General features: G+C 42.5%; 1 protein-coding gene across 2 annotated transcripts in view; it reads right to left on the reverse strand.

Moving 5' to 3' along the window:
- The window catches only part of RASA3 (RAS p21 protein activator 3), a 254,071-nt gene that overhangs the window by 94,994 nt on the left and 135,221 nt on the right, over positions 1-23,856 (reverse strand). For both annotated transcript variants that reach the window (XM_037897369.1, XM_037897364.2), the window contains exon 3: positions 20,560-20,663. In XM_037897369.1, coding sequence (XP_037753297.1) covers positions 20,560-20,663 — 104 coding nt within the window. The remainder of the gene's footprint in view (positions 1-20,559; positions 20,664-23,856) is intronic.

Genomic DNA, 23,856 nt, shown 5'->3' on the forward strand with positions numbered 1-23,856 from the left:
TGTTTGGTCTTTTAGGAAACAGGAACAGACTTCAGCAACAGCTCCAGCCCATCCTAACTAACTTTTTCTCTCCCCCACCCTCAAAAGTACATTTATTACCATCTTTAATACCATCTAAGAGCCAGTCAAGCAGGGTTCTTTCCTTCTAAACGTTCTCTACAGCTAAAGGGATACTGTTAACATGAAAGTTTTACTTCATACTTTACAGTTCAAACGCTTTAATTGTTTTCCTTTCTTTTTCTGTATCTTTAATAAAAGCTTAAAAGGATTTGTAATGGTGTTTGCCATCTCCTAAGCAAGCTGAGGTCTCTGTACGTGGAACCCTGTGCCTTGTTTAAAACAGGAAAGGTTGTTAATGTTAACATCTTTGATTCCTTTGGGCCCATTTATTCCATTTAAAGTAATACAACACACCTCAGACCACACACCACAATCTTATCTTTTCCCTCACTAGGGGTTCCAGACTTTCAGCACTTCCTTTGCCAAATACAAGAAACGAACAACTATTAGTGTTGGGTACTTTGGTAAAAAGGCATGCGAAATATGAGAAGTTGAAGGGACAGCGTTAAGGCTGTGGGAATGGGTAAGTTGTGGGCCTGAGAGTGGAGAAGTAGAGCGTAGGTATTGTTAGGTAGCATAAATTTTCATTTCCTTGTTCTTGTGGTTGTGTCAGTTATGTAAACTCTGTTTCACAAAAATTTTTGTGTATTAATAGATTTTGTATATAATTCAAACTATACCTGTTTTCCTTCTCGTAAGTATAAATTTCTAAGTGTATATGTAATTGAATAGACTGTACAGCAATTTATATCTCAGGCTAATTCTAATTTGTGAGCTGATTTCTTAAAGACTGTTTTTGTGTAACTGAGTTATTGATTTTCTTTATTTGTATGGTTTTTATTTTTATTTATATTTGTTCACTATTTTATTACTCCCTTATGGGTCTAGTGGATGACAGTCACAGCTTCCTACTTCCCATAAGCTACTTCTGTCCAGGGCATGATAAAAGGCAGAATTAGTTCTCTCCTCCTATAATCTTGATTTCTCCTAGTAGGGATTTATTGCTCTAGATAAAACTTCCCACTGCTTACCTAATAATATGTTTGGTTTAGTATAGGATTCTTTTTTTGTCTTCTTTCAAGTCAAGAGCAAACGTCACAATGAGGACTTCGAAAGGAGGGCTTTGTGTGTTTCCTCAGTACCAAACTGTAACAATTCTAAAGATTTGCATCTCCTCAGCTTTGAAAGTATTCATCTGAGAAAAGCACAGCTGTTCAGTAAACATGTCAGCATAGATAAAGGCGAAAGAAACTCCGCCTCCATTCCACTGGATTGGACAGAACTCTTCAGGAGTTATGGGGCCTGCCCAAAGCAGAGGATTCATATTAGGATACACCAAAATTAGAGTTAAAAAAACAAATTTGCCTTTAATTGGCTTCACTTTGCCACAGCTCCTCCACCAGACTAAGCAGTGGGGAGTGGGGTGGAGGGAAGGACGCAACCTGCCAGAATTCTCTGAGTCACAAATGGTATGTTTCACACCCACCGAAGGCAGCTTTACAGAGGCCACGAAGGCCCAAAGTAGCAGCAATCAATGTCAGGGCTGCACAGCAGAGAGGAAGGATCCTCACAGAACCACGTTAGGTCTATCTGCACGAGTTCCTTGCCCCTCCAGGTAACAGCTTAGTGGGCCTGAACACAACATCTAAGCACCACCTCCTTGCCCCCTACCACACCAGCCTAACCCACAAGTCAATCAGATAGCACAGAGACGTTCTATTTGGGAGTAAGAGCTCCTTTCTCATGGAGGAGAGGGCCAGGATTTGGCCCATAGTGAAGTCATCTCCCCACCTCAAAAAGCACTTCATTACACACAAGATTTTATTATTTCTAGGTTACAGCATGTATATGTGCAAACACTTAGCAAAAAACAAAAACAAACTTGCTTCAAATAAGAGTCCTCATGTTAGACTTAGGGGTATAAGTTTTCAGAATAAATAGAATCTTGTCATCATTTTCCCTACACTTTTGATTGAAGTAGAGGATAAATAATTGTGTATCGGTCACACGAAGGGTATACAGGATTAACTATTCTCTTAGTGTTGTGCTAAATGATCTGATGAGGTGGCATGTTTCCTGTTTTTAACTGATCTGTACACTCAAGGTCACGGGTCTGCATCCTGAGCTACTCATTACACGCCCATGAGAATACCAGCTGGGGGCTTAAAGTGGAGCTGTTTTTCTTCAGTCATTCTTTTCAGGATTTGGCTAGGTTAAGGAAGAAGCTTTCTGCTACAATGTACTGCCATTAACTGCCTTTTTTGCATTCGTTATTTTCTCTCATTTAATATTTCCACCAAAGTGAAAGGGAATACCCAACATACTCAAAACTAACTGTGAATTAAATGAAGGTTACTTATCTGTAACTGAGTTTCTTTGAGATGGACTTTGCATATTCACACTCATGGGATGCTCTGATTGGTACAGCCTAAATGGGAGAATTCTAGCCGCTGGAGTGCTCACACGCCTCTCTCGCCTGTCCCTTCAGTGAACATTGAGTGTCCCAGAGCGAGGATTTTCAGTTCCTTCCCCTACAACCCCAAGCCCTTTTAGTGAGTAGGAGTCTGAAGTAGCAGGGAGAGGTAGGCGTGAAGTGTGAATTTGTGGAGTCTGTCTCTAAGAGCCTCAGTTACAGGTAATGACAGGTTTCAGAGTAGCAGCCGTGTTAGTCTGTATTCGCAAAAAGAAAAGGAGTACTTGTAGCACCTTAGAGACTAACCAATTTATTTGAGCATAAGCTTTCGTGAGCTACAGCTCACTTCAACCGATGCTGTAGCTCACGAAAGCTTATGCTCAAATAAATTGGTTAGTCTCTAAGGTGCCACAAGCACTCCTTTTCTAGTTACAGGTAAGTAACCTTCCGTTCTCTTTCAAGTGTCCTCTGTGTATTCCCACTCAGGAGATAGATTAGTAAAGCAGTATCTGACCCAGGATGGTGGGACCACAAAGTCCTAATTAAATAGAGACTGCAGGACTGCTTTGCCAAATCTTGCATCAGAGCTAGATTCTAAGCAGTAGAATTTAGTGGAAGTGTGAACAGAACAGCTCTAAATATTTTTATTAGAGGAAAAGTGTCTAGAAAAAGCCATAGAGGCTGCCTTCGATCTAGTAGAAAGTGTTCTAACTCCCTGAGGAAGGGACAACCCTTTCAATTCATAAGATACTTTAACACATAATCTAACCTATCTTGAAATCATTTATACAGAAATAGCTTTTCCCTCATTCTCTCTTTCATAAGCAATAAATTTTGGTGCTGTCTAAATTGTTTAGTCCTATCTAAATAAAGGGCTAGATCATCTAGAGTATGTAACATAGCCTCTCCATCATATGTATATGGTTTGGGGGGAAAAACAGTAAAATTATAAACTGCTTTATATGAAAAATCGGACACCACTTTTGGTAAAAACTTTGGGCATGTATGAAAACCAATAAAGGGCAGATCAGTGAATATTGCATGTAGTTCACTTATAAGACTTATAAGCATTGCAGAGGTGAAGGGTATTAAAAACACTGCCTTAACAGACAAATAAAATAAATTATAGCTTCCTAAATGCTCAAAGAGAGGTCTCATCAAATGTGAAAGCACTAAGTTTAAATCCCAAAATGGCATAGAGCGCCTTATTGGAGGGTATAAATTATTTAGGCCCTTTAAGAACCTTTTAACTACATCATTAGTAAAAATTTGTTTCCTCCCCACAGGTACGTGATACGCTAATATGGCTGGGAGATTAACCTTTACTGAAGATAGTGAAAGACCTGCTTTTTTTAAGGTATAATAAACATTGTAAAACATAACTAACTGGTGCTGTATATGGATATATATCATACATGGAAATCCATAATAAAAATCTACAACTATAACACTTCTGTGTGGGCTATTTCCTGGAATGCAACAATACATTTTGCACTTGTAATAAACAACTGTTTTCTGACATTCCCAGAGTCCTACTCCCTACTCTTTAAGAGGAAGAGACTGAAGATCAGGGTGATAAACCATTCTGTGGTGTTGTGACAACTCCAGTGCCAGAGGCTCCATTAGCCCTCCTGACTAGTGAATTAAGTCTAGATACCATTGTCATCTGGGGCACACTAGCATTATTAAAATTACCTTATCCTTGCCCATCTGACCTTGTTTATCACTTTCTGCATGAGGGAAAATAAGGGGGAAGCATACATTAAGCCTTGACCCCAACGTATTAGAAAGACATCCAGTATTGATTCCCTGTCTCCACCTGCGCTTGAGCAAAATTTCTGACACTTCCTGTTGCTGCTGGATGCAAAGAGGTCTATTGTGGGAATCCCCCCCCAAAACTGAAAGGATGTTTTACTATTTAGTCCTTCAAAGACTACTCGTGAATCTGACATGTTGACCTGCTTAGATAATCTGCGAGCGTGTTTTGCTTCCCTGCTTCATGGATTGCTATTGGATGATGATACTCTATATACCAGTTCCAAAGTTTCTTTGACTCCATGCATAACAGTAGGGAATAAGTCTCCCCACCCCTTCTTGCTTGTTCAGATAATATAATGCCATCATATTGTCCGTTACCACCTGAACTACCTTGTGTTTGACCTGAGGTAGAAATGACTTTAAATCAATCTTGTTGCTCTCAGATCTAACCCACTGATGTGAAGATACTTTTCATTTGGTGACCAATGAGGCTCTGATTAACAGCCTGTTGTTCAAATGTGCCCCCCAGCCCAGTGTGGATGCATCAGAGACAAGTATTTCCAGTGGAGGACGGGAACTGAAAGGCATATCTTCATTACACTTTGAACATTTGCTAACCATGTTAGTGGTGCTAAAAGCTGGGGTGGAGTTACTAGTTTGCATTACATGTCCCTAGTCTGTAATTTACTGGTCATCACTTCTGAAGCTCCCTCATCTGAAGATGAACAGATAGCATCATTGGCACGGTTGACACCAATAGACCCAGCAACCACTGAAAAAAAGGTAGTGGTTGTTGTGGGGATTGATAAAGGAGATTTATAGACATTTTTACTTTTATAAATTTCTCCTCTGGAAGGAAAGCTTTTGCCATAGTTGAATCTAGTATTCCCCCAATAAAGAGTTTCCTTCAGGATGGGATTAAAATGGATTTTTCCCAATTTATTTATAATCCCAGACTGGCAAAGAGGAAAACATTTGTTTTACATGCAGTAGGGTGTCTTCCTTGGATGACACTTTTATTAACCAATCGTCCAGGTACAGATACACAAACATCCCCCGCCTGCTTAGGAACGCTTCTACTACACATAGGCATTTTGTAAATACTCTGGGCGCTGCAGACAACCCAAAAAGGAGGACCTTGTTCTGAAAATGGTCCTCTCCAGCTATAAAAAAAACAGGTATTTCTGATTATAAGGTCTTACGGTCGTATGGAAATATAGGTCTTTTAAATCCATAGCTGCAAACCAATCCTGAAGGGAAACAGAAAGGATTATAGAAGGTAGAGATAACATGTTGAAACAAAATTTCTTTATATAGGTGTTTAATTTTCTTAACTCCAAAATAGGGCAAAGGCCCCCCACCTTTTTTGAAATTAGGAAAACATAAGTAAACAATCTCTTCCTCTCTGATCTGGTAATACCACTTCTACTGCACCTAACTCCACTAGAGATTAGACCTCTGCTCTTACCAAATCAAGGTGAGCATGATCCTTGACCAAGGATGACAGAAGTCAGTTGTTGGAGGGGTAGAGAACTGACACACTCCATACCTCGGGGGAGGGCCCTGTAGCCCCCATATTCCTCATCTATATATAACTGTGATATTTCATATAAAGCATACCATGTGAGGTATCACGGGAAAGATTATGATCTGTTGGAACACACTGTTCCATCTAAATATGTATATCATTAATGCATATGAAGTTATGAGAATGTGTTGTATGGTTGTCACTAAAATATGCTGTGAGTTGGGGAATCACCCAGATATTCGATCCCCTGAGACAAGGGCAAAGGAAATAACCAACGCCCGGGCGGGTGTCAAACAACCATCAACAGCCACTGTCCTGCAAAGGAATTACAATTCAATGACTCACGTGTGCAAGGCCACACTAGAGGAATTGCTCAACCTTCCCTGGTGACTCAGCAAGGCCCATCAGACATGCTTGGACTTGTATTCTCCAAGCATATAAACTAAGGGTTTGGCTACACTTGCGAGTTAGAGGCCTAGCTCACTACCCATCCACAATGGCAAGGCACGTAGAGCTCTCTGACTCCACGCCTACAGAGCTCCTGGTAGTTCACCTCGGCGAGAAGATTAACACTTGTTGTGCCTTGGCTGAAACGCCTCGGTGTCAGTGTGACGAGGTGTTGCATTACTGCGCTCTGATCAGCCTCCAGAAACGTCCCATAATCCCCTTAAGTCAAGCGGCCACTCTTCTCATTGTTCTGAACTCGCTGCAGGAATGCGGAAATGCCCTTTGAAAGCTCCGTTTCTGACAGCTGGCTGCTTATTTGCTCCGGGACAAAGCAACCATTACTGTGGAATGGGGTGGGGGTGGGGGGGTGCGTGTGTGTGTGTAAGAGAGAGGCGGGGGAGGGGGGTCTGCTGCTGTCTGAATTTACAAGACAGCATGCAGACATGCTCTCAGCCCCCCAAAAACCCACTCTCCCCCCACATACACAACACACTCCCTGTCACTCCACCCCACCCCCATTTGAAAAGCACGTTGCACTCACTTGCATGCTGGGATAGCTGCCCATAATGCACCCCTCCCAATGCCGCTGCAGGTGCCGCAAATGTGGCCACGCCAGTGGGCTTGAAGCTGTCAGTGTGGACAGACTGCAGCGCGTTCCCTATGGCGCTCTCCGAAGGCTGGTTTAACTCAAAGCGCTCTACATCTGCAAGTGTAGCCATGCCCTCAGAGTATAAAACAGAACAGAGTGGCCCCATGCTTTTCCTTTTCTCCTTCCTCCCACCCCCACCCAGACTGCAAGCAACAGGAATGCTCAGAAGACTGAAGACTCCAACAGAGGAAACTGGCCCAGGTTTATGAGACAAACCTGTATATTAAGGACTGTAAGATCCAGTGGGGGTGAAAACATTGCTTGATCTAAATACTGTCCAGTGTGATAATGGTTAAGGTTTAGACTGTGTGTTTATATTTTCTTTTCTTTTGGTAACCACTCTGACATTTTGCTTATCACTTATAATCACTTAAAAAACTCTCTTTTGTAATCAATAAACTTGCTTTAGTGTTTATCTTTACCAGTAAATTTTCCTGAACTGTTTGGCAAATCTGCTCAGGTTTACAAAGGCTTGTGTATATCCACTTTCCATTGATGAAGCGGTGAACCAATTAATAAACTTGCATTGCTCAAAAAAGGTCTTGAGCAGTGCAAGACAGTATATTCTTGAGGTACAGTGCTGTGAGCTGGGGGGATTCGGCTGGTGTCTTTCTCTGTGTGATTCATGAGTAGCTCTGGAAGCATTCGTGCAGTCTAGCTGGGTGTGGGGCTCCACATGCTGTTGTGCTAAGTGATAACAGCACCTGAGGGGTTTGCTGCTTGTCACTAGCAGAGCATTGTGAGAGACAGCCTAGGCTGGAGATATAAGGGGGCACAGTGGTCTCACAGGCCCAGGCTGCACCCCCAGGGATGCCGTCACAGGAACATCTTGAACTGAATAGTATACCTGCATGCAATAACTTCCAGGATCCACCTAGCTGATGTTATTAATTCCCATTTGTGGTAAAATTCGCACAAGTGATTCCCAAACTGAGGGTAAACAATGTCCAACTGGGCTGGTTTGTAACTCTAAAGCCTTATGTTACATCTGAGGCCTTGTAGGAATCACAGATGATGAAGTTGTGGCATTCTTCCCCTTATTATGAGGCTTACAAGACTTCTTCCTCTGCTGTTGATGTTGAGAAGCATGAGACTGAGGCTGAGGATAATAATTCCTCCTCCATTATCCGTGAGGAATCAACATAGAAGACATATATGGTCTTTGATATCTAAAATTAGAAGCTAGAGATGATCTCTTATTCATTGTAAAGAAGCCCACAGATCTAGTTGTAGATATCACATTTTTCATCTTTTCTAGCATTTCATCTATCTGTACACTAAATAGGACCTTTCAAAAGGAAGGTCTTCAATCCTCATTTTCATCTCATGAGGCAGGCCTACTGATTTGAGCCATGCATGCCTTCTTAAAATGATAGCTGAAGCTACTGCTCTAGTCAAAGCATCTGAAGAGTCAAATACTGCTCTCCATTTGTATTTAGCAACATTCTAGCCTTCCGTGAGTAGAGCATTTGCTAATTTCTTAAACTCCTCATGTAAAGTATAATGAACAACATTTTCCCCCACAGAGGGTACTGGTACCTTGCCATGACAGACTCATAATTTGAAATATGCATGGCTACAGTGGTAGAAGAACTTTTCCTGACAATGACATCTAGTCTTTTCCCTTCATCAGATGGAGTGGATTGTAGTTGAGCACTGTTAGATCTCCGCAAAGCCACTTCTACACCCAATGAATTGGAAGTGTGGAACATGGCCAAACTGTCCTAAGGTAATTGGGACAACCTGTCAGCCTTCTTTGATAAAGGTGGAAGATGGAGGATTGTTTCAGATGGTCTTTGCTGGTGGGCACAGCCCTTCCAATAAGGAAAGTGTAACTTTGGTCTAGTACAGATGTCCCCTAACTGGGGTGAGCCCCCCTATACAGGTGCAGAGGAACATTCAAGGGGGGCCTGGCGGGGCCCAGGCCAGTCCCGACAGGGGGCGGAGAGGGAGCACCGGCCAGCCCCACTCCACACCCAACTCTGCTCTGGCCCTGCCCCCAGCCTCAGCCCCTGACCATGGCACTGTGCCCAGCCCCATCCCCAGCCTCTGCTCCCTCACCATGGCCTGGCTATGGCTCCAAACCCAGGCCTGGCCCCACACCCGGCCTCAGCTCCTGGATGTGGCTCTGGTTTCCAGCCCCAGCCTTGGCCCCCTTACCCAGTCTGCATCCCCCAATGCCCCAGCAGTTGCAGCTCCAGTTCCAGGGGGGTGGGGGTGGGCATGGGCACAGACAGAGGTAAGGGGGTGTGTGACCCTGAAAATTTTGGGGACCACTGGTCTAGTAGCTGCTCCCAGTATATCAAAAATGGGATGGCGTGATTCCTCAATTGAAAATTAGGGAATATCCAATGTGTTCGCCATAGACTCCACTAACTCATGGAATGGCATCACATCTTCTCAAGACGACAAGGCTAACTTGTCCCCTACATTCTGGGGATGTCATTCCTCCAGAGTCTGGATCTGACTCCCTGAACTCCATTAATTCTTCCTCTTCTGATAAAAATTCCCCCCCTGCTGTAGGAGATTTAGCAGGACTTCTAGGTTCTTTTGTATCCAGTAATTGTACATCCTGTCTGAACTGAATCAGAGAAAACCTATTCCCATACATAGGGAATAAGAAGGTAAGGTGCCGGAAAAAAAAACAGCGTAGCCATCAAACCCAAGGTGTTATTTGCCAGTCAGGCCAGAAACCCATATTTGGATCTGATTTATTTTTATATATATATATATATATATATATATATATATAAAAATCTATATATAAATCTTTTATATATATATATATATATATATATATATATATATATATATATATATATATATATATATATATATATATATATATATATATATATATATAAATCCTTTTCCCAAACAGATCTGAGGTATAAGGGTATCTTTGTTCATAATACCTCTAATCAGAGGAAGAATATGGATCGCAAAACGGTTCTGCAAAAGGTAATTCTTGGTTCAGACAGAACTGGAGACAGTAATACCCTTTGCTGAACAAAGGAAATTGGAGAAAAATTCCTCCCCAGAGAATTCAAAGACGTTTTACGTGGTGGTAGGAGAGGAGAAATTCTGAATTCCTCTACATGCTCTTTCCTTGCTGGAGAAAAACATACCTGAGTCTGCTGTCATACAAGCTCTTCTTGTTCCATCAATATAGCTGACTTGATCTCTGCCTGAACAGAGGATGGAGCCAATCTGGTGTGGTGCCACACTATTACCAGCCTTTGGTGCCTCAGTACTCCCTCATTTCACCAGTTTCTCAAGCCTAAATTTTGGAATCGGCTCAAATGGATCTGAGTGTGTCATGTCTAAGAAAGAATGTCTCCTCACCTTTCTATGAAGGTAGATATCACTTCTCAGCTCCTTAAACATATATTGTTTAGAAGGGCTTTCTCCTGCAGATTGGCTCTTCTAAAAGAGGCGAACACCACTGAGGACTGAAAACTCATACGTGTCTTGCCAGTCAAGTCTTTATTAAAAGGACTGGCGCTAAACATAGAAGGCTGACACCTTCAAATGGTTTCTTTTTCTGATCTTTAACTCTGGGTTTTTCAGCATTAGTGGTTGAGTGGCAGACTCATCCAGTGCCGGTGCAGATCTGTGGGCTCTTCTGGAACCATATCCTTTCCTGGTTCCAGATGGTTTTGACGACAGTGGTCCTTGTAACAGAATTGCTTGAAGCCTATTCTGTCCGTCTTTGCTCTTGTTGTAAAAGTAGAGCTTATTGAACACTTGGAGGGCAAGGGTCCTTCCCCTAAACGTGCCAGGCATCTAGCATGCGTATCCAACGCAGGGAATGCACTGGACAAGAAACGTCTTTTGGAAAAGGGTTTCTTCTTTAGTTCCATCCAAGTAACTAACTATATTACCAATCACTAAAATATTAACTAACAACATTTAAATACTTACCATCTAAGATCTAAATCTAATCACGCACCCAGAAGCTTCACACAAACTGTTCACCTGGTTCCAGTTAGAAGGAACTGAGGCAGCTGGAGCACCATGCCCCTTTTATATCCTCACCTTGGAACTCTTCACTTTCATTGCAGGGAGGGGTGAGGGAGGAGCATGAGTGCTCCAACAGCTACTGCTAGCTAGAATTCTACCTTTCAGGCTGCACCAGTTGGAGCATCCCATGAGTGGGAATATGCAGAGGACACTCAAAGGAGAATGGGTATTTACAATTTCCTTACACAGGTATTAAGACAGTGATACTGCTCTCTTTCTGCCACTGTGCCCAGACATATCTGGTTTGCTTATTACTGCTGAGATGCACTGGTCTCAATGGTTTTTCCAATTGTAACCCCCCCAAATCCTTTCCCTATTTGAAGAGTTGGATGACAATTGTTTCATATATTACATACACCCTGATTTGTCGTCTTTGCTTTACCACTCTCACCCAAATTCCTTGAGGAGTGTATGTGTGACTGAAGTAGGAGAGAAAAAAGCTTATTTTATTTTAAAGGGAAGAAAAGCTATTCTGGTTTCTCTTACACAAAAAATAAACCCTAATGAGAACAGAATCAGTTTCATTTGCAGTAGTATCTTTCCTACTCAAAGTATCTCAACATGCTTTAAAAACAATAGGTTATACCAGGGTAACATCCCTCAAGCCAAAGCAGGGATACAGTGTCCAAGGACAGTTCGACATAACCAGCTTAAACTGTTTGCATTTACACACACATTACATATATGTAAAAATAGAAACATTTCATGTTTCAGACCAATCAAGCCTTGCATTTCTGTCTTTATTACATGTTGCATTCCACCTGGCATCCAAGATACATCCAAGGCACAGCTGTTCACAGCTTTATCATCAATTTAGCTAAGAAGATCCTGAATGACTTAGCAAGTTAGCGTCAGGAAAATGCAGACGTAATAATGAAACATGAAAACCCACAAATGTGTTTATCATTATGACCCTTTCATCCGCCAGTGCCAAAAATGTACTGCATTGTTGCTCTAAAATTTATCTACTGCATAAGTGTTTACCTTCTGGGTTTGTTTTTGTTCACAGATGTCTTATAAATAGGAAGAAAACATCTGACTTGTTTTGTTTTTGCTGGCTCAAGACTTCATCTCTGCTACACAATGTGTAAGTTACACTTCTACCTTTGATGCTGGAGAATTCACTGTCACAACAGGCCAAGGTAGAAATATAAATATTTCAAATTTGAATTAAAAAAAAAAAAGACACCTAGTCAAAGCTCTAGAACCTTGACAACCTAGGCATTTATACCCTGTGTGATTAGGTGCCTCCTGGGCAGGGTTGTTCTACATAGAGACTTCTCTCTGGACCACGCCGAGGTCCCAAATACAGCCTTTTGGTCTCCCTTCTCTTGCTCATGGCTCGACAGCCTCAGCTTCTTCTCACTGCTGTCAGTGCACACACACTCTCACCACTATTCCAGCCTTTACCTCTCCTTTTAGTCCGTGCTTTCTCATGCCTCAGTGTTACCACTCCCGCCCATCTGGCTCCACAAGCTTCCCTTTGCTCAGTATCTGGTCCCAACTTCTTCCAGGCCTTTGCTCATGCCACCAATGACACTCAATCCTCTGTCCTTCCCATGTCGGGGTCTCCACATGTGCAGGTCTCACTTCATCTGGACTCTTAGTCCCTACTGCCCCATTCACTTATTGAGAGAGAAATAAGGGGTGTCCTCTTCCACTCAGTGAAACCGATGGGTATATTTCAGGCCAACAATGAAAATCACATTTTTGTTAGGAAACTTTGGACACTAAAATATAGTTCAAATATTGCTTACAGAGGTTGTGAACTTGACTGTCTGTTTCCTGTCTGATAGGATAGATTTGACATCTTTTTGATTTGGGATTTTGGAGAGGGCTAAGTGCGTGCATCCCAGAATGCTGAGAGGGTAGGGGTTTTTAGGTAGTATGCTGTCAGAGTTCCTTCTGAATAATTAATATTTGATGGGGCTTTTATTTACTGTAATATTAATTGTCAAGGTTCTAGAGCTTTGACTAGGTGTCTTTTTTTTTTTAATTCAAATTTGAAATATTTATATTTCTACCTTGGCCTGTTGTGACAGTGAATTCTCCGGCATCAAAGGTAGAAGTGTAACTTACACATTGTGTAGCAGAGATGAAGTCTTGAGCCAGCAAAAACAAAACAAGTCAGATATTTTCTTCCTATTTATAAGACATCTCTGAACAAAAACAAACCCAGAAGGATAAATACTTATGCAGTAGATAAATTTTAGAGCAACAATGCAGTACATTTTTGGCACTGGCAGATGAAAGGGTCACCCCCTCCTGCACCCCAACCCCAATTCCTTGAGCATTCATGGCCCGCCATACAATTTCCATACCCAGATGTGGCCCTCGGGCCAAAAAGTTTGCCCACCCCTGCTTTAAATTGACTTCAATAGACTTTGGATCAAGCCCATAAAGTAACAGCTGCATTTCTGTGAACAAATCCTATTCCCAAGAAAATTACTGCCTATTTATTTAGTGACTCCAGCTCCTCCCTCTTCTACTCTCCAGCCCTTGTCATAGCTTTGCCAGTTAGTCTGACCAGGATAACTCTCCTTTCCATGACCCTCAAGATTGTAGTCCTTATTAGGAAGAATTCCTTTCTTCAGATGAAGAATCAGCAAGATCAGATTAGAAAGGGAAGGAGCACCTCCTTACTACCACACAAGAGAGTCTCTCCATCAGAGGAGCATGGGTTTTCCTCCAATTTCTAAAAGAAGGCTCCAAAGCTTAAAGAAGTTTCAAAAATTTTAAATTTCAGTTTCATAATTTCTTTTTTATTCAAATCAAGAGATTTCCCTACTTTCTGTCCTAAATCCTGACATTTGAGAAGTGGCAGAGTGTACAGCAATTAAGATTTTACACTAATGAGTCTTTTAAGTTGAAATGCCTTCTATTAGAGGTTCCATAAATGGAGTTGTATATGTCCAAAACCACCTTGATGGATTAAAAAATTAGTTCAGGGAGCTTTGAGAATATTATTTGTATTGCAGTAAGTGCCTGGAGACTCCAGCCAACAGCATGGTCCCACTATGGTAGGTGCTGTACACAAAAATAGGAAGAGCTAGTTCTTGCTCCAAAGAGCTTAAAATCTGAGATGATGAGAAAAAGAGTTGGAGAAATGATGTATTATCCCCATTTTATAGATTGGAAACTGAGGTAGAGAGAGATTGAATGACTTGCCCAAGGTCACATAAGTCTGTCAGAGTTGGGTACTGAAATCAGATCTCCTGAGTTCTACCTCAGTGCCTTAACCAACAAATTTATCCTTCCTCCTTTACAAGATTTCCAATATCCCAGTGCAAATATGTACTCCTCTTGAGAAACAGCCATCTCGCCGGAAGAGAAAGCTGAAGTTGCCACCAGAGAGCTCTGCAGGACAGTAGTGTGGTCTTCCTTACACTCTTTCATGAAGCACTGTAGATTGATTCTTTGTTCTACTCATGTTGCTTTAGGTATCAGAGTGCTGAGGCAATTGTAGCAGTTTCAGTCATACAGTTCATTGTGTCTCCCATCCATTCGATATGTTATTTATCTAACCTTCTGTGACTGCTGTTCAGATTTTATCCATTTTGAGCAGGAGTACAAGGGTGCAGAAACATGAACTTTACCTGATTGGATGTCTGCACGCTTTCACTCCAGTTTGGAAGGAAACACACAAAGATAATGCTGCCCTTCGCCTTAAAAAAAGAGATAGCAGGAGAAACCCTAAAGTGAAGAATAGTAGGCATCCTGATTTGTCTACAGCTCTCAACCTATTTACCATTGTGGGCCACATATGCAGCTCTCTCTGTGTTATGTGGACCCATTCACACAATATATATGCTACCTGTTTGGCCCTAAGGATGTCACATGGGCCGCAGCTGTGTGCTGATTGGGCCACAAGCGGCCTCTGGGACCACTGGTCTAGAGAGGAAAGCTCTCTAATCTTTACTAGCTAAATGTTAGAGTTCAGTTTACTAACTGAAAAGTTTCTTAACTCTGAACATATATTAAAAGTTTTTAAAAGTATATCGGAACAAGTAGCACAGTAAAGCTTTGGAAATCTGACAGAAGTTCAAGGAAGGACAGAAGACTCCAAACAATCCTTCAAATGGTTTGACTTCTAATGCCAACAATCAGTGGCTCAGGGGAACATATGCCCCTCTGTTTTAGATTGTAGTATCTGTACAAAGATTTACCCTTACCAGATAAAAAATCCCTATTTTAAGCAAACCTGCCTTTGTATCTCAATGCAGTGGAGTCACTAAATAAATAGGCAGTAATTTTCTTGGGAATAGGATTTGTTCATAGAAATGCAGCTATTACTTTATGGGCTTGATCCAAAGTCTACTGAAGTCAATTTAAGGAAGGGGTGGGCAAACTTTTTGGCCCGAGGGCCACATCTGGGTATAGAAATTGTATGGCGGGCCATGAATGCTCAAGGAATTGGGGTTGGGGTACAGGAGGGGGTGAGGCTCTGGCTGGAGGTGTGGGCTCTGGGGTGGGGCAGGGGATGGGGATGTGGGATTTGGGGTGTAGGAAGGTGCTCCAGGCTGGGACTGAGGGGTTCGGAGGGTGGGAGGGGGATCAGGGTTGGGTGCTGCGGGCTCTGTGGGGAGCCAGAAATGAGGAGTTCAGGGTGCAGGTGGGGGCTTCGGACTGGGGCAGGATGGGTGAGGGCTTCGGATGGGAGTGCAGGTGGGTGCTCCGGCCTGGGACTGAGGTGTTCGGAGGGTGGGAGGGGGATCAGGGCGCAGTCTCTGGGTGGTGCTTACCTTAAGCAGCTCCCGGAAGCAGCCCCCCTCCGGCTCCTACATGGCAGTGTGGCCAGGTGGCTCCGCACGCTGCCTTGTCCACAGGTGTCGCAGTTCCCTGCCAATGGGAGCTGCGGGGGCAGTGCCTGTGGACGGGGAAGTGCGTGGAGCCCCGTGGCTGCCCCTAAACGTAGGAGTTGGAGGTGGGACACGCTGCTGCTTCTGGAAGCTGCGGCACGCGTGAGCAGAGCGGACCCAACCCCGCTCCCTGCCAGGAGCACGGGAGCAGGGCAAGCCCCAGACCCCGCTCCCCAGCGAGAGCTCGAGGGCCGGATTAAATCAGCTGATGGGCCGGATGTGGCCCGCGGGCCAGAGTTTGCCCACCTCTGATTTAAAGACTTCACCTGGTTTCAGCAGACTCTGGATCAGGCCCTAGAAGAATTAACATAGTATAAAGTACCCAAGAGGAAACTAAATACAGGTTTAGTCAAAATTTCACACCCACAGAACAGACTTCCAAGTTATGGTTCCCACATCCTTCACCCAAGTATGTTCTTTCATAGTTAGTACTTTCTATTAATATGTGGTTAAAAAAAAAAAAAAAAAAAAAAGCTGCATGCTGCACCTACAATACAGCTTTGAGCTATAAAGGGAACCATAACTCAGATCCCTGGCTTGTTTGTATGTAAAAATCAGTGGATAAAAGTGATTTTTTCAAAAATTTAAAATAAATAAATTTTTCTTTTTAAAAATAAACCTATTTAAAATTTAATTTAAATTATAACTATGTTAAGGCATAAATAAATATTTCATAGATTATATTAAGTTTAATTTCAACAATTTAAGTGGTACACGTTTTCTGCTAAAGTTTTCAAAGAAGTCAAACCACTGAATGGTGGACGTCACTAACTAAGCACCTAGACCAGAGTTTGTTGAAGTGCTAAACCAGCTTTTGACATCAGTAGCCTCTTCTGCAGGTGTAGTGACAACATTTTCTTCATTTCAGTTTACTCAACTAATTCTGTTCAATGACTAATTCATTCAAAGTTAAGAAACTGATTGGCAGTTGAAAAAGCAGGGAAGCTTGAATATAAACTAGCTGTGAAAGATAATCCCTACAGCTCTAAAATCTTGAGGGACATGGTGACCAGAAACAATCAGTTCGGTTCATATTAATTCAACTATCTAAAAAACTTCAGTTAGCTTATGAAAATATGTTTTTCATTTAAAACTATTTCTCTTAAGTAGCCAGCCTATTTAAGCTAGTTTTATGTAATTAATAAAAAAAATCTGTTGTGTATTTTTATTGCATTTCCATCCAAACAGAGCTTGACACCAAGTCATGAGTAAATAAGAAATGCATCATTTACCATTTATTAACAAATAAAAAATGTAAAGATTAAGAATCTGAATAAATGTATGTTAAGCTATGTAAGCACTTAAATAAATACATATATAGTGTGTCCTATTAGCAAAAAATACCAAATTTAGTGTAAAGGCTATATTTAGTTACAAGTCAACATATTTTAATAGTTACTAATCAATGAGAATCAACCTTTTCTTTATGAAAGTACAACTGCAAAACAAGGTTCAAATCAATTATTTAAATCCATGTTTCCTGCTTGCTGATTTAAATCATGATTAAACGCAGTGATTTAATTTGCTTTGATTTAAAAATCAATGCACCTTGTGTAAAATATCAAACAACAACTGCATAGTTTTGAGGTCTTTTTCCCTTTTTTTTTAATATAAGAATTCAGTGACTGTATGCTGAAATAATTATACTGAGAAGAAGTGTGTTGATCGCTAGACAGATTCACTCTATATGCACTAAACATGACTGCATACTGCATTTGTACAGCATATATTCACTTTTTTTTGTAACTATTTCTCCACACTCCCCTTCAGCCCCCACAAACTTAGCAAAGCACGTATTCCTCATTGTGAACTACAGATTTACTAAGCTGGAACATTGTTGTTTACAATAAAGATAATGTATGATTTTGTCAAACTGTTGAAAAAAGAATCCATCTAAAACTTTAAAATAAAAAATAACATTGCAAGGATAATGAAAAATGTCTGTGCTCCTAAAAGAGTGGTTTTCAACCAGAGGCCCACAGACTGTCGAAGGGATCTGTGAAAGGTTGTCGTTACAGTGGTTTTCAGCCTGTGGTCTGCAGACCCCTGGGAGTCCAAAGCCTATGTTTAAGATTTCCAAAGGGGTCTGCACTTCCATTTGAAATTTTTAGGCATCCACAAATAAAAAAGTTTGGAAAAAAAACCCTGTCCTAAAACAAATACATTTTGACATTTATATGACTGATTAAAAGGGTTTTAAATCTCCTCCCCGCTCCTCAACATCATCATGAAGGCTTGAGGAATCTCCTTATCCTTCTAACTGATTGTCTAGATGGTCAGTTAGCACTCAGCCAGCCAGGCTGTAAACCTACAGCACACTAACCTCCAGGGTTGCCAACTGTCTAATCACACAAACCTAAACACACTTGCTGCCCTGCCCCTTCCCTAAGGCCCAGCCCCGCTCACTCCATTCCCCCCTCCCTCCATCACTCACTCTCCCCCACCCTCACTCACTTTCACGGGGCTGGGGCAGGTGGTTGTGTTGTGTGTGTGGGGGCGGGGGGGGAGAGGTGCAGGCTCTGGGCTGGGGTTGAGGGGCTCGGAGTATGGGAGGGGGCTCCGTGCTGAGCCTGGGGCAGAGGGTTTGGGTGCAGGAGGGGGCTCTGGGCTGGGGTAGAGGTTGGGGTGCTGGAGGGGGCGCAGGCTCTGGGAAGGAGTTTGAGTGCAGAAAGGGGCTCAGGGCTTGGGCAGGGGGTTGGGGCAAGGGAGGGGGGTAAGGGGTTTGGGCTCCAGCTGGGCAGTGTTTACCGCAGGCAGCTCCCGGTCGGTGGTGCAGCGGGGCTAAGGCAGGCTCCCTGCCTGCCCTGGCCCCACTCCACTCCCAGAAGTGGCCGGCATGTCCCTGCGGGCCAGGGGTGGTGGAGCTCCGTGTACGGCCCCTGTCTGCAGGCACTGCTACCGCAGCTCCCATTGGCTGCAGTTCCCGGCCAATAGGAGCTGTGGAGTCAGTGTTTGGAGTGTTGGCAGAGTGCAGAGTCCCTTGCCCCCCAGGGACGTGCCAGGCACTTCTGGGAGCAGCACAGAACCAGGGCAGGTAGGGAGCCTGCCTTAGCCCCACTGCACTGCCAGACTTTTAGCTGCCTAAAATCTCCCGGTTTGGCTTCAGTAGCCTCCATGAAATAGAGCCCGATTCCAGGAGACTCCGGAACCCTACTAACCTCCGAAGCACTCATTTGTCATGTGGATCCTGCTGCCGCACAGTAACACAGTGCACTTTGACCTATACTTGTTTGAAACAGGAGAAAATCAAAGAACTCTATGGAACTGTTAGTGAATGGCAGCAGGGTCCATGCAGCCACTTAGTGCATGGCAGACTAAATCAGGTGCAGAACGTCCCAGTTTGCTTTGCACTAAGTGACCATATAGACAAGCCCTGAAGCAGATAAATTAAGTGCTACGGAGTTTACTGCATGTCGGGCTTTCAAACAGGATCCTACAAGCAGAGGTCTTGTCTACTTTGCATGGACACTGAAAAATCTCATGGGACTTTGCACAAGTAAGGGTTTGCCCTGATATTCTGGGTGAAATTTCTCCTTCCCCTACCACTCTTATACTAGATGACCCATTAGCTATTGCCCCCTACTCCAAAGGTGATAGTATTTTAGTGATGCTACATGCAGATAGTTTTTAAAGTATTTGGGGATCTTTTTGAGATTACAGGCCTGTGATGGCAGCACTCACCTTGAGTGCCTCCTTGAGGCTGGGTGTGGTACTGTAATCTTTTCCCTCCTCCTGCCCCCCACATAATGCATCCGATGAAGTGAGCTGTAGCTCACGAAAGCTTATGCTCAAATAAATTTGTTAGTCTCTAAGGTGCCACAAGTACTCCTTTTCTTTTCATGAATACAGACTAACACGGCTGCTACTCTGAAACTTGACCTCACTAGGTGGGTCTTCAGTGGCTCAGTCGTCTGGCCAAGAGGCACAGTCAAAATGGATGAACCCCTTCCAGGGCAGGGAAAGTCAAACAAACTGTCCATCTTCACCAGGGTCTTCAGCCCCATCGCTAGCCCTTTAAATCCCACCCTTCATTCTGGCTTCTAAAGAATCCTGTCCCCTTCTTGGAACTTAGACCACTTTGCTAGTGGCCAGTGGCGGAACCCAGAGTCACCCGTTCCAACTTCCTTGCATACAGCAGCCATGTACTGCTTCCTTTAATTAGTTACTGCTGCATTCCCTGGGCCTCTTCCCTCCTGCTCCCTTTACCTTCACCTGTTACCTTAGGGTTAAACTTGTCATGTCCTCTCACTCCCAGGTCTAGTAAATGCAGCCAGTTGAGCTCCTTTGGCCAGAGAAGAGCACCCTTTCTTGACCCTCTGGTCCCAGCCAGGAACTGACCAGCTAAAGCCCTGCAGCTGCTTTTATCTGAGCCTGCTGGGCTCTGATTGGCTGCTTCTACAAGGCCTCTCTAGGCAGGCTGCGAGGACTCATCTCTGCTGCTCCTTCCTGTGGTGGGGTGTAGCAAGAACCAGCCCCTCCAGCAGGGATCCACAAAAGGCCACGTACATCCCATCACAAAGTCCTACATAAAATCAAGTGATTATAAATTATGTTGCTAACATTAATATAATGCTGTAATACTTACTGTATATTTTGATTAAACTAATAATCTGCATTCCCCATCAACTTATTTGTATTTCCTAGCATATAACATATAGGAGACAACTTTTTTCTTTTGTGGTGTGTTTTTTTTAAATCACAATCACTATCATTAATGCCCATTCTAAGACCTGAATTCATATAGCTGCTTATAGTTTGATGAACATGGAAAATCCTGAAAGATTACAACTACAATGAAAATAGGCATTTTATAAACACATACCTATGATGGAATCCCTTCGGAAAACATCTCTATCAAAAATGTAAAATGACAGGTGACGAAAACTCCGAGGAATTTCACAGTAAAAGTCTTCTCCATAGAAGGGGCTGGGGAAATAAGAAGAGTTAATATTGGTATCTCAAAGTAGCAAGTTTGTTTTTACTTCATACCCTGAATGTTGACTACACTTGCCTTTGTTAGGCTGCAACTGTGTGTATGCACTAAGCTACATCTCCAGGCACTATCTCACTTTGATTTATTCCATTATATATTAAATGCCCATGAAACAAAATTTTCCAGTGCATGACAAGGAACAGATATTTATTATTTGTACTGCAATAGCACCTAATGGCTGTAATCAAGGACCAGTGCCCCATTGCAGTAGGTACACAATGACAAGATGGTCCCTGCCACAAAGAGTTCGCAATCTAAGTACAGTAAAAGCTGTTTTATCTGGCATGTTGGAGGAATGGGGGGTGCCGATAATTGAAAAATGCCAGTTAACTAAGTGGGAGAGAGTTTGGGTGTGGGAGGGGGCTTGGGGCGCAGGAGGGGGTGCAGGTTCCGGGGGGTGCTCACCTTGGGCGGCGCCCCACAAGCCGTGACCTGTCCCAGCTGCTCCTAGGTGAAGGCGTGGCAGGTGGCTCTGCACGCTGCCTCCACAAATTCCATTGGCCAGGAAAAATAGCCAATGGAAGCTGCAGGGGTGGCACCTGTGGGCAGAGGCAGTGCGTAGAGCCGCCTGCCATGCTTCGGCCTAGAAGTGGCCAGGACAGGTTGCCGCTTGTGGGGAGCCGCCAGAGATGAGCAGCCCCCAGATCCAGCACCCCGCACCCTTTCCTGTGCCCTAAGCCCCCTCCTGCACCCAAACTCCCTCCCTAAGCCAGCACTCCACACCCCTCCCACGCCCCAACCCCCTGCCAGCCCCACACCAAACAGACTATAAACCGGACTTCTTTCAATGAAGATCAGAAATGCTGGTTTATAGAGCTTTCTGGTTGGTGAAGTGCCAGATAAAACAGCTTTTACTGTATAAAACAAGAGGCAGACAGAAAAGTGAGCAAAAGTAACTGTGAGGAAGTTATAGACTATGTATTCTCCAATGCACATTAAATCAACTCTTTGAACTAATTAATTAATTTAAAATGAAAACCTCACATCCAACTCCTCCATTTTCTCCAAACAAAAATCTCAAATCCAAAACTGATTAAGACAATTGGTAGTAACTAAGCCTTTGAGGTGGATTTGTGATGTTTATTATCTGTTAATACTGAATATCCATTTCCACCTGATTATGATATACAGAAGAATGAACTAGCTAGATCAACAGAAAAACAAATGATCTTTCCTACAGTTAGGTCAAATTCAACAATGGATAAAAATATCATTTTTAACATACAAATCTGTTTAGGGATGTAAATAGCTTCCCTTGAATCCTACTAGTTTAAACAGAGAAACACCTCAGACTTAATAGCAAACCTTTCGGTTTTTTTCTATCCAATTATATGGTTAAGGAATTGTGTATAAGAACTACAAGCATCTATCAACATTATTTGTGCCGTGACAGGTCTATCGTACTAACACAGATTTTTCACTCCGAGTCACTTAAACTCCATCCGCCCATTCAAATCTATCGAAGCATGAGTCATACTGACAGATGCAGCAAGCACTGCAGATGTAGACTTAAAAATAAATCACTAATTCTAATTAATAGGCTGAAAGCCAGTAGTTTTTCTGTTTAAACAGACCTCCCTTTTGTCCTGGCTGGGCACAAGACTGGGAGACGGATTCATTAAAGCTACAATATAAAAAAAACCCTTCAACGGTATTCTGTTAAAAGATTTAATACTCATCTGAGTTATTAATAGTTCCTTACATTAACTTTCCATTTTTCCTGCATTTTATCAGCATATGTCATTCCCTTGGCTCTGTCAGGACACACATACATTGCTCCTACTATACACAGCAAAAGCATTTTATGTCACTGCACACCTCTTTTGTTCACACTGCTGCCTAGAATGAAATAAATTTTTAATGGATTTCTATACTCTTTTAATAGACTTTTGGAGCTAGCCAGCAAGCCTCATTCATTATACAGCAAAACATGGTACTAAATGTCATTTTTAGTGAGAACATGACACAATGTATTAATTGTTAAAGTTATGCATTATTATTCAGAAAAAACAATTGTTAAAAATCTATTTATAATAATATATGCTACAATGTTGAGAAATATGTCCAAGATTAACGAATGAAGCCCATAGTACAGACTCGTAGAGCACTACTATCGTTAAACATGGATCCCAAAGGCAGATTTCAGAAAACAAAAAATTACAGTACATCATTTGGTCCCTCTCCTGTCCAGTCTCCTCTGGACGTCAGCATCTGCTCCCATTTATTGTGTCTCAGCCCCTGAGTATTTAAGAATTGTACTTGCATACACAGCTTCTAACTGCAAAAGGTGTTGCACACAATTCTTGGTGGCTCTACTCTTGAGTTGGACAATATTTACTTGGTAATGCCTTAGTTTAAGCAACTTTATAGATGTTATATATTTACTTTACTCACAGATCTGGTACCTTCCAACAAAGTTTACAACATGTACTTGCTGCATTGGCACTTTTCCGTGTTAACTATGACAGCATGCCTCGTCACCTTTGCCTGTTTTCCCTCTATGAAGAAACCTTATTTGATCTTCAGGAGTGTGATATTGTTTTTACAGATACAAAGCTTGAAATTTTGCACTAGCACAAACTTTTCTACCAAACTGAGCATTATGAACAGCTCTCCTAGCAGAATGGTTCCTAAGGGGGACCATAAGGCCCTATACCTGTAAACACTTATGCAGTTGACTTCAGCAGGACTACTCATGTGCACAAAGTTAATTATGTATGACAGAGTTCAATGCCTAAGCATTAAAGTATCTAAGTTTCTCTGTAGAAATTCTGCTTGCTTTTTCTAGATGTGCTAGTGAATCTATCCATAAAGTCTGTCCTTTCCTTCCCATAAAATACTGATACACATAATGGGCTGCGCCACAAAAAAAAAAAAGACACTGAAGAGATGATGCTTATTAACCTGTTGATTATATATCCATTTCGCCATTATAATTCCTAGATTACTGTGCCACCTGAAAGCCTGAAAGGTACAAATATGTCTTTTCCCATATTTATTGCACAGTCCTTAAACTCAGATTAGCATTTGATACTTATAAAAATGTATTCAGGGACAGTAATTAGCCGCCCCGCCCCGCCCCCCACCAAACAGACCTCCAATTGGACCAGCCAAACCACCATCATT

The sequence above is a fragment of the Chelonia mydas genome, chromosome 1 (assembly GCF_015237465.2).
Source record: "Chelonia mydas isolate rCheMyd1 chromosome 1, rCheMyd1.pri.v2, whole genome shotgun sequence".
Taxonomy (NCBI): Eukaryota; Metazoa; Chordata; order Testudines; family Cheloniidae; genus Chelonia; species Chelonia mydas.